General features: G+C 38.8%; 1 protein-coding gene and 1 long non-coding RNA gene across 9 annotated transcripts in view; one reads left to right on the top strand and one right to left on the bottom strand.

Moving 5' to 3' along the window:
• KCNIP1 (potassium voltage-gated channel interacting protein 1) overlaps window positions 1-13,952 on the bottom strand; it is a 394,968-nt gene that overhangs the window by 3,426 nt on the left and 377,590 nt on the right. For all 3 annotated transcript variants that reach the window (XM_017849415.1, XM_017849416.1, XM_017849414.1), the window contains 4 exons: window positions 12,810-12,879; window positions 11,300-11,370; window positions 10,406-10,513; window positions 309-413 (listed from right to left, as the gene is read on the bottom strand). In XM_017849415.1, the coding sequence (XP_017704904.1) occupies window positions 309-413; window positions 10,406-10,513; window positions 11,300-11,370; window positions 12,810-12,879 (354 nt within the window). The remainder of the gene's footprint in view (window positions 1-308; window positions 414-10,405; window positions 10,514-11,299; window positions 11,371-12,809; window positions 12,880-13,952) is intronic.
• The window catches only part of LOC108513609 (uncharacterized), a 96,658-nt gene that overhangs the window by 15,113 nt on the left and 67,593 nt on the right, over window positions 1-13,952 (top strand). The gene's annotated exons all lie outside the window — the stretch shown is intronic.

Genomic DNA, 13,952 nt, shown 5'->3' with positions numbered 1-13,952 from the left:
ATGCTTAGCACCTCCACAATTGTAATTAGTGAAGTCTTTCGTGTTTACTCTGATCCCCTAATTTTTATGGATTTAGAGTTCATACTATACCACTAATATTTAATTATATACTTTCTTGTTCTCTTCTGTTGTGGACACTTGCAGCTTAAGGAGATCATCTGTTTCTTGAGGACAATGTATCTGATAGTTCTTTTCAGTTTCCAACCATGCTTAGTACAGGGTTGGACACAAATCAGTTGCTCAGATGCTCGTGGGTTGACTTGATCTAGGCTGGGCTTACAGCTCACGTGCAGAGTGTGTGCACTTACCTGGAAGAAGACGTCCACGTGCTGCCTTGGAGTGTCCTCTTTGAGCACAGGATATGTGTATTTCCCCATCATGTCATAGATGGCTTTGACAATGTCCATCATCTCCTGGAGCAGGGACATAAAAGCACACAGTGTGGGAACCATGAGGTCAAGCTCTTCCTAGGTGACAGAGTTTGGGGCTCCTTGTGTCCCTTGGCAATGAAAGTGATTAAAAGGTGAGGTCCTTCTTTAGCAGGTGATAGGGAGTTAGAAAGCAAGCAGAAGGGGCTATATTGTGGGAGCCCTTCTTAGGGAGGAGATGGTAGACAATCCTTAAAGCCCACAGAAGCTCATGGGTAGGTTACCTCATTGCGGGCATTGTCTTCAGTGCAGGGTGATGTGTGGGATCCCCATTCACAGGCTTGAGGCAAATAAAATATTTTTCTGAATTTTTTAAAAGTTAATGTTCTAGCCTAGAGATTTGAAAATCCCCATAGGTTCTGCCACTGTTTTAAGTTAAGAAAAATGAATCAACAGCCAAGATTATCCACAGGGCACATGAGGCCAATAGTTCCACAGACTGAGGCCCTTATTAAAAAGATCAGTTCTTAAGTGCACCGAAAACCTATTGAATCAGAGCATCTTAGGACTCGGTCCTGGGAGTTTCCATGTTTATCAAGGTACATTAGGAACCGTTATTCTGATCGTTCTGGCCCAACTCGGAATGGGGATAAAAGAGCGTTTGGGATGTTTGATGCGGTTTCTACAGAGATCCAGGAGACAGTCTGATTCCATGTGCTTATTTTATTTTATTTTTTTGTTTAATTTCACCTATTAATTTTAGACTTACAGAAAAGTTACAAAAATAGTACAGAGAGTTCATGCATACATTTCACCCAGTTTCTTCTAATGTTAACAACTTGCATAACCAGAGCACAATGACCAAACCCAGGAAATTAACACTGCTACACTATTATTAACTAAACTACAGGGCTTATTCAAATTTTATCAGCTTTTCAACTAATATCTTTTTTTCCCTTCAATGATTCTACATTGCATTTATTTGTTGTGTCTCTTTAGTCTCTTCTAATCTGTATGAGTTTCTCATTCTTTTTTTTTTCTTTTTTCTTTTTTTTCTTGAGACAGGGTCTTGTTCTGTCACGCAGGCTGGAGTGCAGTGGCACAATCCCGGTCACTGCAGCCTCGACCTCCCAGGTTCAAGCAATCCTCCCACCTCAGCCTCTCAAGTAACTGGGACTACAGGCAAGAACCACCATGCCTCGCTGATTTTTTGTAGAGGTGGGGTTTTGCCATGTTGCCCAGGCTGGTCTCAAACTCTTGGACTTAAGTGATCTTCCTGCCTCTGCCTCCCAAAGTGCTGGGATTATAGGCATGAGCCACCATGCCCAGCCTGAGTTTCTTTCCTTCCTTGTCTTTCAGGACCTCACACTTTTGATATGAGTACAGGTCAGTCATTTTGTAGAATGTCTCTCAATTTGAGTTAATCCTTGGTTCAGTTATGATTAGATTGAAGTTATGCATTTTTGGCAAGAATACCATAGAAGTGATGTTATAACCTTCTCAGTGCATCGTATCAGGGAGTTACATAGTGTTGAGATGTCTTATTACTGATAACGTTAACCTTTATCACTTGATTAAGGTGGTGTCTGTCAAGTTTCCTTGCTGATTTAGTATCTTTCAGTGGATCTTGCCTATAAAAATTATTATTGCAGTGTTTGCCTGATGGTAATTTTGTATTGCCTTTATTCCTTCTATATTTATTAATTAAAATTCTTCTGTAAGGAAGAGCTGCCTTGTCTCCTGCATTTATGTATTCGGTTGTTTATTTATATTACAATGGACTCACGGACATTTACCTATTTTATAGGTTATAATCCAATACTTAATAATTTTTAATTTTGCTCAAATCGCTCTCATTTTGGCTATTGGGAACTCCTTCAGGTTGCAGTTTTTATTATTTTTTATTTTTTAGCACTTTCATACTTTCCAGCGTGGTAAAGTACTCCAGGCTCATCTTGTATTTCCTCTTACCCAATCTTGGAATCAACTGTTCTCCCCAAGAAGACTGGTTCTGTTATTGAAGAATGGTATTTAGAAATCAAGGTCTAGGTGCTAGGTGTGATCACTGCTATAGGGATGTCATTGCTCTGAGGTGCCCTCAACAGATAGAACAAGGAAATATATGTTTCTATCCATGTGTTTATTTTTAAATGTGTGCTTTACAAGCCCTTCACATCTACATGGCCACTGATACTTTTCCTGTCTGATTTTTTTTTTTTTTAAATCACAGAAAGGACTTAAAGAGCAATTTTATTGCTCTCTCAGGATTTTCATAGCCTACAACTTGGATGAGATTATCTCCAAATGATTGCCAAGGGAAGAGCCTGCTATCTTTTCTAAGAAGCTACTTATCCACACTTTCTTTTTCTTTTAAGGGGTACTTTATTAATTCTGCCCTCCAGAGAGGTCTGATGGATTAATGGGTACAATTCTGCCTCGTTTGCAAATTACAAAATGGAAGTAGGAGCTAGTAAGGTTATTCAGTGATGGAATAATGAGTGAACCAAAGTTGAAGACCAAGTAGTATAAATCCCATTTCTGTATTTTTTTCTTTATATATTTTGCAAAGTAGTATTTGAATATTTTAGAGTATCATATATTTGCATGTGTATATAATCATTTAGTTGTTTACAAAATTGAGATATACATATCACTTTATCAAGTTATTTAAACATGTAATATATCATACTAATGTTTATTTTACATTACTTTTTCATGATTTTAAGTGGCCACTGGCTATTCCATTTTATGTATTTACTGTAATTCATTTTACAAATCTGCTATTAGTGGATATTATGGTTATCACATTTTGGGGCACTATTACCTTAAGACTCTTCTTGCTTTTATGTCTTTGTGTCTATTCTTTACTTCCTTGGGACATATACCAAGATACGGTTTTATAAGGAGAATGGGATGCATAACTTTCAATGCTTTTGATACATATTCCTCAAATACGTTTTAGAAACTACATCCGAACACTCTCAGCAACTACGTATGAAAAACCACTTTTCACCAGCCTTCAACAAAGACTTTACAAAATCTTTGCAGTTGAATAGATACATGATAATTCATTGTTTTTAAAGGTAAACATTATTTTCTTAGTGAGGTTTCTAATATATATATTGACTATTTTTATTTATTTTCCCATGAACTATTTTTTCATCTGCTCTGTTCTTTGTGTTCAACTATTTCTGACTGGATTGTGAGAGCTCTTTATATATTTGTGTAGATTTACTAAATTGTTAAAATCTCTTAATAGATTTTAATTTATTTAAAGGATATTTTATGCATCTACCATGTGCTAGATATTGTGTCAAAGAAATACAAAGATAAGCACGATGAGTATGACTCTTGCATTTGTTAAGATGAATGTCTACTGAGGAATATTAATCCTTTCTTTCATCATAAATTGCAGATTTTTTAAAACAAGTTTGTCACTTGCTTTTCAACTTTGTTTATGGTATTTTTTTGTATACAGAATTTTAAAATATTTACAGTGTAAAGCCATCAATAATTTAAAAAGTTGTTTCTAACTTTGATTTTATGCTTTTCCATTCTATGATCAGATATTCACATATGATTTTAGTTCTTTTTTAGTTAAAATCAACTGTACATACCTATAGTGATTTTGGGTTTATGATGCTAAATAAGAATATTTACTTACTTGTTGCCAAAATAGTTAACCAGTTTTCCTAGAATCATTTAATGATTCATTACCTCTCTGTTCAATATGCTCCCTTTATTATGAACCAAGATGGTATCTGTACCTGGGATTTCTATTCTGTTCCATTGATCTACCTGTTCCTTCTCTGATAATATAATATTTTAATAGTTTCAGCTTTATAATATATTTCAGTATCTGGCAGAACAAATTCCACCATTTTTCTTCTTTTTGAAAATTATCTTTGCTGTTCTCACCTGATTAATCTTCCAATGTAACTTTATAACAATTGTGCCAAATTCCCTCCCCAAATAACACTTTCATTTTGATTCAAAATAAAATAAATTTAAAGTTAATTAGAGAAGAATTGCTGTCATTACAATATTGCTATCTTTATAATATACATCCCTTCAGAAGATGGTATGTTTCTCTACTTGTCGAATTTTTCTTTCTCTTCATCTAAATTATGGATATTTAAAAATGCCCATGTGCTTTAAATTATATTGTGATTACAACGAGAATATTTTTATTACAATTTTCTAGCTAGTCACAACTGATATATTGGCTACACAATTTCTTTTGTGTATGTATTTTATTACCAGTCACTTTGCCAGCTTTTTAAAAGTTCTAGTTGTTTTAAGTTGATTTTCTTGCTATCTTTTTTCTCAGATAGAAAATTATGTCATTAATAAGGAATGTTGTAATTTTTCATATTTAGATTGCATTTCTTTTTCTGTTTCACTATATTTGAAGAACTTTCAGGAAATGTTAAACAGTGGTGATGTCTGACAGCATGCACTCTTGCCTCATCTTTTCTTCAGTGATAATCTCTGCATGTTACCATAAAGTATGAAGCTGTGTACTAGGCTAGGGTATTTTCTATTATGCTGAAGAAGTATTTTATTCCTAATTAATTGAATCTTGAAAATTATTATGAATAAATGGTAAATTATATCAAATACGATTTTAACATCAAATGGGTTCATCTTTTGATATATTAATATGATAAATTATTTAATATGCTTTCTCTGCTACTGGGCTATTCCTGCATTCCTGGAATAAACCTTATGTTAGTCATGTGCATTTCTTTATTTTATTTTATTGCTTTTTTAAGGAAGGGTCTTCTTAAAAAAGCCCAGGCTGTTGTGCGGTAGAGTGATTATGGCTCAGGGCAGTCTTGAACTCCTGGGCTCAAGCTATCCTCCTGCCTCAGCCTCTGGAGTAGCTGGGAGCACAGGCACGTGCCACTACACCCAGGTAATTTTTAAATTTTTCTTTTGAAGAGACAGGCTCTCCCTATGTTGACCAGGCTGGTCTTGAACTTCTGGGCTCAACCCGTTCTCCTGCCTCAGTCTCCCAAAGTGTTAGGATTACAGGTATGAGCCTTTAAGCAGAACACTGGGATTAATTTCCTATTATCTTATTTAGGATTTGTAATCTATATTTTGAATGATATTGAGTTCTTATTTTCTCTTACCTGCTTTATTTCATAGGATTTTTTTCCTTCAACACATTTTTTTGAGTGTCTTCTATTGGTTAGGCACTTCCCCCTTACACCAAGTTTTCCAACAAATAAACTTATTGGAGCATAATTTACTTATAGCAAATTCACCCATTTTAAGTGTACTGTTTGAAGAATGTTGACAAATGTATCCACCCATGTAACCTCCACCACACTCAAGATATAGAACATTTTCACAACCAAAAGACATCCCTTCACACTTCTTCACAGTAAGTGCCTCTCAACCTTTGATGCCAGGCAACCACAGATCTAACTTCTGTTACTATAGATTAGTTTGCATTTTCTAAAATCTCAAGTAAATGGAGTAAAACAGTGTAAACTCATTTGAGTCTGGCTTCATTCACTCAGCATGAGGATTATGAGCTTCATGCACATTGCTGCATGTAATTATAACATTCCTTTTTACTGCTGAGTAATAATCCATTGGATGAACAGACTACGATGTATTTACCCATTGTCCTATTGACAGACATTTGGGTCGTTTAAGTTTTGAGATTACTATGAATAAAGCTGCTATGAACATCTTTGTACAAGTCTTTATGGAATTACATATTTTTATTTTGGTGAGTAAATACCCAGGAGTGGGATTTCTTTTCTTCTTTTTTTTTCTTTTTTTGAGACAGGGTCTTGCTCTGTCACCCAGGCTGGAGTGCAGTGGTGCAATCTCAGCTCACTACAACCTCTTCTCCCTAGGGTTAAGCAATTCTCCCACCTCAGCCTCCCTAGTAACTGGGACCACAGGTGCTTATCATGTCTAGCTTTTTTTGTTGTTGTTGTTTTTGTTTTGTTTTGTTTTGTTTTGTATTTTTAGTAGAGACAGGGTCTCGCCATGTTGCCCAGTCTGGTCTTGAACTCCTGAGCTCAAATGATCCACCTGCCTCAGCCTCCCAAAGTGCTGGGATTATAGGCGTGAGCCACCATGCCTGACTGGAATGGGATTTCTGGGTTGTATATTAAGTTCATGTTGAGCTTTATCAAAGATGCCAAAATGTTTTCCAATATGTTTGTACCATTTACATTTCTGCCAGCTATCTATGACAGTTTCTATTGCTCCACATTTTTGCCAATGATTGGTATTGTCAGTCTTTTTAATTGTGGCCATTCTGTGCAATTGTATTTCATTATGGTTATAATTTTCCTTTCTTTGAAGACCAGTGATATGGAGGAAGCTTTCATGGGCTTACTGACTAACCTTTCATGGGCTCACATATCTTAAGTATCTCATCAAATCTTTTGCCTATTTTATATGAAGTTATTTATCTTTGTATTAAATTATAAATGTTCCTTATGTATTTTGGATGCCAGTCTGATATTGGATTGGTATCCTGGTATCTTTATATATCTGGTATATAATTTGCAAACATTTTTTCCAAGTCCATGGCTTGCATTTCCATTTTCTTAAAGGTGAGGCACAAAATTTTTAACTTTGATGAAGTCAAATTTATCTACTTTAAAAAACGATTCCTTATCCTTTCCTACTCCAAAGTTGTAAGAATGTTTCTCCTATGTATTCTTTAAGAAAACAGCTTTTGTTTTAATATTTAACTCTATAATCCATTCCAAGATGATGTTTATGTTTGGCATGAGGTTAAGGCTAAGGTCCATTTTTGTTTCCAAATGGATATACAGCTGCTACAAAACCATTTGTTGAATACACAGTTTTTTCCCCTTTGATCTTTTTGGCATCTGTTGCATTGACATATGGGTGAGTCTATCTCTATTAAAAAATTTTTTTTTATTTTTAATTTTTGTGGGCACATATTTATGTGTATATATTTATATATGTGTATATATTTATATGTATATATGTATATATTTATGTGTATATGCACATATTATGTGTATATATTTATGTGTATATGCACATATTATGTGTATATATTTATGGGGTACATGGCAAGTTTTGATACAGGCATACAATGTGTAATAACCACATCAGGAAAAATGTGCATCCATCCCTTCAAGCATTTATCCTTTGCGTTACAAACTAATTACATTCTTTTAGTTAAAATGTTCAGTTAAATTATTGACTACAGTCACCTTGTTGTGCTATCAAATACCAGGCCTTATTCATTCATTCTATTTTCTTTGTACCCATTGACTATCCCAACTTCCCCCACAGCCCCCCTACTATCCTTCCCAGCCTGTGGTTACCATCCTTTTACCCTCTATCTTCATATTGTTTTGATTTTTAGATCCCACAAATAAGAGAGAACATGGGATGTTTGTCTTTCTGTGCTTGGTTTACTTCACTTAACATAATGACCTCCAGTTCCATCCATGTTGTAGATGATTAAATCTCATTCTATTTTACAGCTGAATAGTGCTCCATTGTGTGTAAGTACCACATTTTCTTTATCCGTTCATCTGTTGATGGACACTTAGGTTGCTTCCAAATCTTGGCTATTATAAACAGATGTGCAACAAACATGGGAGTGCAGATATCTCTTTGATATACTGATTTCCTTTATTTGGGGTATATACCTAGCAGTGGGATTGTTGGATCATATGGTAGCTCTACTTTAAGTTTTTATGACTCTCTATTTTGATCCATTGATCTATATGTGTATCCTTATGCCAATTCCCCACCATCTTGACTATTGCACCTTTTCATGAAGTCTTGAAGTAAGGTAGGTTTAGTCCTTCAATTTTGTTCTTTTTTTGGTTGTTTTGGTTATTTTAAATTTTTTGCATTACCATATCAACTTCTACAAAATACCTGCTGGATTTTGGTTGAGATTGCACTAAATCTATAAATCAAATTTGGAGAATCCACATCTTAACTATACTGGGCCTTCCAATCCATGAGCATGATATATCTCTGTGCTTATTTAGTTCTTTATTTCAGCAATATTTTATAGTTTTCAGTGTATAAGTCTTGCACCTATTTTGTTGAATTTTTCTCAAAGTATTTTGTGCTTTTTGATGCTATTTTTTCTTAATTTAATTTTCTGGTTGCCTGTTGGATGTAGAATTATAAATGATTTTGTAAATAGAACGCATGTCTTCACTTTGTTAAATTCACTTATTATTTTTCACAGTTTATTTGTAGACTCTTAAGGTTTTCTATTAATACAATTGTACCATGTACAAATAAAAAAAAAATAAAGACAGTGTTAATTCTTCCTTTCCAGTCTATATCCCTTTGGTTACTTTAAATACAGTGAATTATATTGATTGATTTTTGAATGTTAAACCAACCTTGCTTTCCTAGAATAAAACTCACATAGTTGTAGTGTATCATCCTTTTATATATTGCTGGGTTCAATTTGCTAATAGTGAAAGGTTTTTGTGTCTGTGCTCATGAGGGAGACTGTTTTTGTAGTTGATTCCTCTCATAAGACCTTTTTTTCTTTGTTTTGGGTATCAGGGTACTATTGGACTTATAAAACAAGTTGTAAAATGTTCCATTCTCCTCTATTTTCTAAAATTTTTTGTAGGATTGGTATTAGAATTCACCAGTCCACCATCTGAGCCTATAATTGTATTTGGGAATGGTTTTTAACTGTGAATTTTTTATAATATAAAATTTAGATAAAAAATAAATTATAATATAATTTCTCTAAATGATACAGAGCTAGTCATATTTTTTGATTCTCTTTAAGTCTGTTTTTGCCTTTTGTGTCTTTCAAAAAACATGTTCATCTAACAGCTTCCCAGGGGAATATGGATGGGCCCCTTACCCTAGCCCTCCACCGTCTGACTCTGTTGACCTGTCAGCCTCATCCTGCACCAATCTTCGGCTTCATACCTTCATCTGCAACCATCTGAAACCTTTCTGTTTTTGAAACACATGAAGCTTTATCTTGCCTCAAAGCGTCTCTAGTGGCTCTTCCTTCTGCCTGGAACACTTTTCCTGGCTTTTTGTATAACTGGTTCCAGTATGACAACACCTCCTTAGAGAGGAGTTTGCTAATCTTCCCTGCCAAAATATCTTCTACCTGTTGATTCCTTTTTGGCCTGTTTATTGTCAATCTCTCTATACTGCTCCAGTGTGGGGCCTAGTCTGATTGTTCACCTCTTTACTTCCAGGACCTAGAACACCTAATAAGTCTTCAAATGTGTGTTCATTAAAAACATGACTAAATGAATGAGGAATGAAAGTTGGATAAACTCTCTGAGCTTACAGAGAGAACCTTGCAGGGTTGAGGTGAAGATTAGCTCTGGTATCTATACCTCCAGGCAGTGCACCTGGCACACAGGAGCTCAGTAAGTGGAGTGTTACAGGATGCCAAATTCCAGTTTCCACTGAGATACCAGGGTACAGTGAATACTGAGGGTATTTCACTGGCTACAGACATGTCTTCTGAGGTTCTAAAAGTGCGAAGCGGTGAAGATTCAGAAATTATTTGTGATAATTTCTTTAAAGACAGCTGTACCTTCCATTACCCCCTTGGAGGTTGTATTAGTAGGCAAAATAGGTTAAGGCCAATATGACCCAATTATAGTTTCCTCTTCCTTAAAAATCTTTCTTTTCTATTCTAGGTGCTACCTACAATTCCACCATTTCAACTTTTAGCTTTAACTTGTGGCTCCTAACCTTCCCAAATGCACGTTCTCTAGGGAAGAGTAACTCTTTACACTGAAACAAGTCAGTTTTACCCACTGTGTATGTCTACTGAATCTAGGTGACTCAGGGAGAATGAATCTGCTTAATCCTTTCTGGGCGCTTGGGAACAGGCAGGGTAGGGCAATGAGGGAGGCCTTCTTTATTTTGCCAGGGACCAGCTCTGTTAGCCCCAAAGCAGAGCCCGCCTCATTCAGACAGCGCTATCCTCAAGCCTGGGGCTGTTTTCTGTTGGGTTAGTTACCTTCACTGGAGCCCTCTCACACCCCTGGCTCCGGCCCACTTACCTCTTTGTTTATATATCCATCCTTATTGATGTCATACAAATTAAATGTCCACCTTAGTTTCTCGTGGACAGTTCCTCTCAGTAAAATCGACAGAGCGGTTACAAAGTCCTGAGAAGGGGAAAAGACAAGAGTGACATCAGGCAGGGGGCAGCTGTGTCTTTGGGTCAGATTGTGATACTCTCACAGAGTGGTGCCTCCCACGTCCTCTTGTCTGCCTGGAGGATGTGGCTATGCTCAGTGAAGAGCTCCTGCCTTCGGGTCCCTACCCTGCCCCATTTTTTTTTGCAAGGTGCCCCCTTGAGGAAGAACGGAGCTCTGAGAGACACAGATCAATGCAGCCAGCCCTGTTATTGCCTTATCCATGGCTGCAGTGGTCAGTCTATCATCCCGGGGCTGTATGGCCTAGTGGCTGAGGACACAGACTGTAGGAACAGTCTGTATTGAGGGTCATTCTGCCTGCATTCAAATCCATCCTTTATCATTTGTGTGCTCTTTGACCTTGGGAAAACTACTCTCTCTCTCTTTGCCTTACTCTCCTCTTCTGTAAAAGGGTAATAAATAATAAAACGCTACCCTATAGGGTTATCGTGGGGATTAGAGTAAATGAGTTAGTACATACAAAGCCCTAAGTACAGGGGCTGCCACTGGGAAACAGTGTGCCCGGGAGCTCACACACTGTTGTTATTAGTCCCCAGAGTCCCTGAGTTCCTGCAGGCCAGGGAAAGTTGCTACTGCTTCTCCCCATCTTTAGGAAATGCTTACGAATGGATAAATGTGTCTTTGGTCTGACTGAGAGCTTTTGATGGTCCAGCCCTTCCCCCAATGCCTTGAGATTTAGAGGGGGAAGTGATGCAGAACCAGAGGACCCCTAGAGTGGACCCCAGATGAGCATACCTCGAACTTCACGGAGCCTGTCTGAGTGGTGTCGAAGGCATTGAAGAGGTAATGGGCATATGTGCTGGCATCTACAAGGCAGAAAAGGAGGGCAGGTGATGGGGGCAGGAATTCCATACAGGGAGAACCTTCCAAACAAGGCAGGGCTTCGACAAGAAAGAGAGGAGAGCGATGCTAGGGTGATGGAAAGAAGAAAATTATGGAGTGGGGCCCATTGACTCAACTCTTTGGGTTTGGGTGGGAAATTAGATCTAGCAAAAGGTGAGATGAGCCCTTGTCCCTCCCTCTAGCCATCGTGAGAAAACCATTCTCCTGCCTGTCTATGCATGGAATCGTTGGTGTATGAATGACACAGTGACTGCATGACAATGTTCTTCTGAGCGGCCATGCAATGCCTGGGATGAGCACGCACTCCAGAGTAGAGAAATCTGAACTTGGATTCCGCTGTACTACATAAGCTGTGTGACTGTGGGCATCAAGCATGACCTCTCTGAGTTTCCCTTTCCTACCTCTGTACAATGGGATGGAGCAAGACCTATCTCTTGAAATATGTTAAAAAGTATTTTAAACTAGAGCTATGCCTGGCATACAGTAAGAACTCAATAAACAGTGGCTCAGTGGAACTCAGAAAACTGCAATTCTGGGGCCTGCATGGGACAAAACTGCCTCCCACACCTGATCTGGGTAGGGGCCCCGCACACCAAGGAAGGCGTCTGTCTGCTGCCCAAAAGGCCCTTGAGAAACAGGGCCCAAGAAGTGTTTGGAATGCTTGGATCTGCATTTTGTCAGGATCCGGGGAAGGTGTCTTGCAGGAGACAGCTCTTGGAGACAGGATGCAAGGTGGCATGTGACACATGGAGGCCACAGGAGGAGCCACTGATGTGGTCCCAGGCCCATGGGGACAGAGCTGGTTCCCGAGTCAGGCAGGGCAACAGAGCAGCTGCTGTGGGCCTGGCACACTTGTAACCTGGCTTAATAAGCGCAACTTTATGTTTCCTGTCTCTTTTTCAATTAGTTTATTTTTATAGTCTTTGGTATTTACTGAAGTTCTTTTACAAAATTCCGGCTTGTCTCAGCTATTTTAAGGAAAAGAATCAAAAGTGCCGAGCACACTGGTGGCACCAGAATGGCAAAACTTGTTTCAGACCCTTATGGAATCTAATCCTGGTCTGCTACTCACTCGCTGTGCAATCTTGAGTACATTGCTTATCTTCCCCGAAACTCAGTTACCCCACCTGGGATTATAATACCTGCTTTCTAGAGCTGTTCTGAGACTTTGTGATGTTGCATTATCAGCTCTTCTTCCCCTTCCAGGGTGGGTTCATTTTCAGAGTTCTTTCCTGCTAAAGCTTTGGAGACTCCCACCTCTCACGATGAGGGAGGTATCCTGCTCTGAGTTTGCCCCTTCCTTGAGAAGGAAGCAGATGGCAAGGAAGAGTGGACTTGGAGGAAGGGAAGGCTATTCACCAGAGAGGGCGCTGGGCAAGATAGATTTCAAGGTCAGACTCACCTCCGTGAGGGAAAAACTGAGCATAGATCTGCTTGAATGTGTCTTCATTAACCACACCACTGGGGCATTCCTGTGGGAAGAGGAGAGAGTCAGCAGGAGGTGTTTGAGGGCCAGCACTAGGAGAAGAAGACTGGGCCCAGCCTTGGTGTCTGGGGTTCCTCATGATCCCCAGGGGCAGGGACCTGTGCATTTCCACTTCTCCAAAGTAACTCCATCTCAGGACTGGAGCTGCTTTGCAAAACGATGAGACGTTGTCAGAGAATGGGCACAGTGAGGTGGAGAGATCTGGGGCCTTAAGATCAGAAAAACCTGGGTTTAAATCCTGACTCAGCCAATAAATACTAAGCTTTGTGACTTTGGCCATGCCAGTCTCTGATGCTCAATATCCTTACCTGTAAAATGGGACTAACAATACCTTCCCCAAGGGTATCTTATGAACTTATGTTAGGCGGTACTGCGTCCATGGTAGATGCCAAGCAGTGTAGATTTCTTCTCTTTTCTGGATGCTGTTCCCTCTGAGCCCAGTGCCTGCCTGGGAAACTTTCCCACAGGATCCTGCTCCAACTCGGCTGCCCACTGCTAATGCTGCCATCAGAAGGAAAGAAGCCCTAATGGTAGGAAACCAGGCACTTGGTATGTGCAATAAAGGCTAGTGTGGAAGGAAGAGGCATCCCAGCACCTGTCAGATGACTCCCAGGAGGGGCTGAAATCCCTGTGGGTCAGCACTTTGGAGAACAATGAGGCTGTGGTCAGTTTGGAATTGACCCAGCTCAGCTCTACCTATAGACTACACCCAGAGGGAGGGTGACCAGATGCACATTGCTCTAGCCCACCCCACTCCACAACACCCCAGGATTTGGGAATAAGATTGTGCTCTGAGAGTTAAACTTAAAAAAAAAATTAATATCCAGGATTGTATATTCCTGGCCTGAGAGCTCTCAAACTGGCCTGAGAATGCAGGAACATATTAATGTATTTAAAGTAACAACTAAACAAGGAATTCCCATCCTCTGACTCCACGTTTGATTGTAACCTGGCTTTCATGTGGCTTCTAAGGAGGGCGGGTCCCAGCGAAGGCAGAGGAGTGTCTGGTCCCACTGTCCGTTCCATTTCCCATGGTAAATTAATACACTGACATTCGGC

This window comes from Rhinopithecus bieti, unplaced genomic scaffold, assembly GCF_001698545.2.
Source record: "Rhinopithecus bieti isolate Rb0 unplaced genomic scaffold, ASM169854v2 scaffold_30732, whole genome shotgun sequence".
NCBI classification, from domain to species: Eukaryota; Metazoa; Chordata; class Mammalia; order Primates; family Cercopithecidae; genus Rhinopithecus; species Rhinopithecus bieti.
Note: the sequence above shows the minus strand (reverse complement) of the source record. Positions and strands in the feature narration are given on the sequence as shown.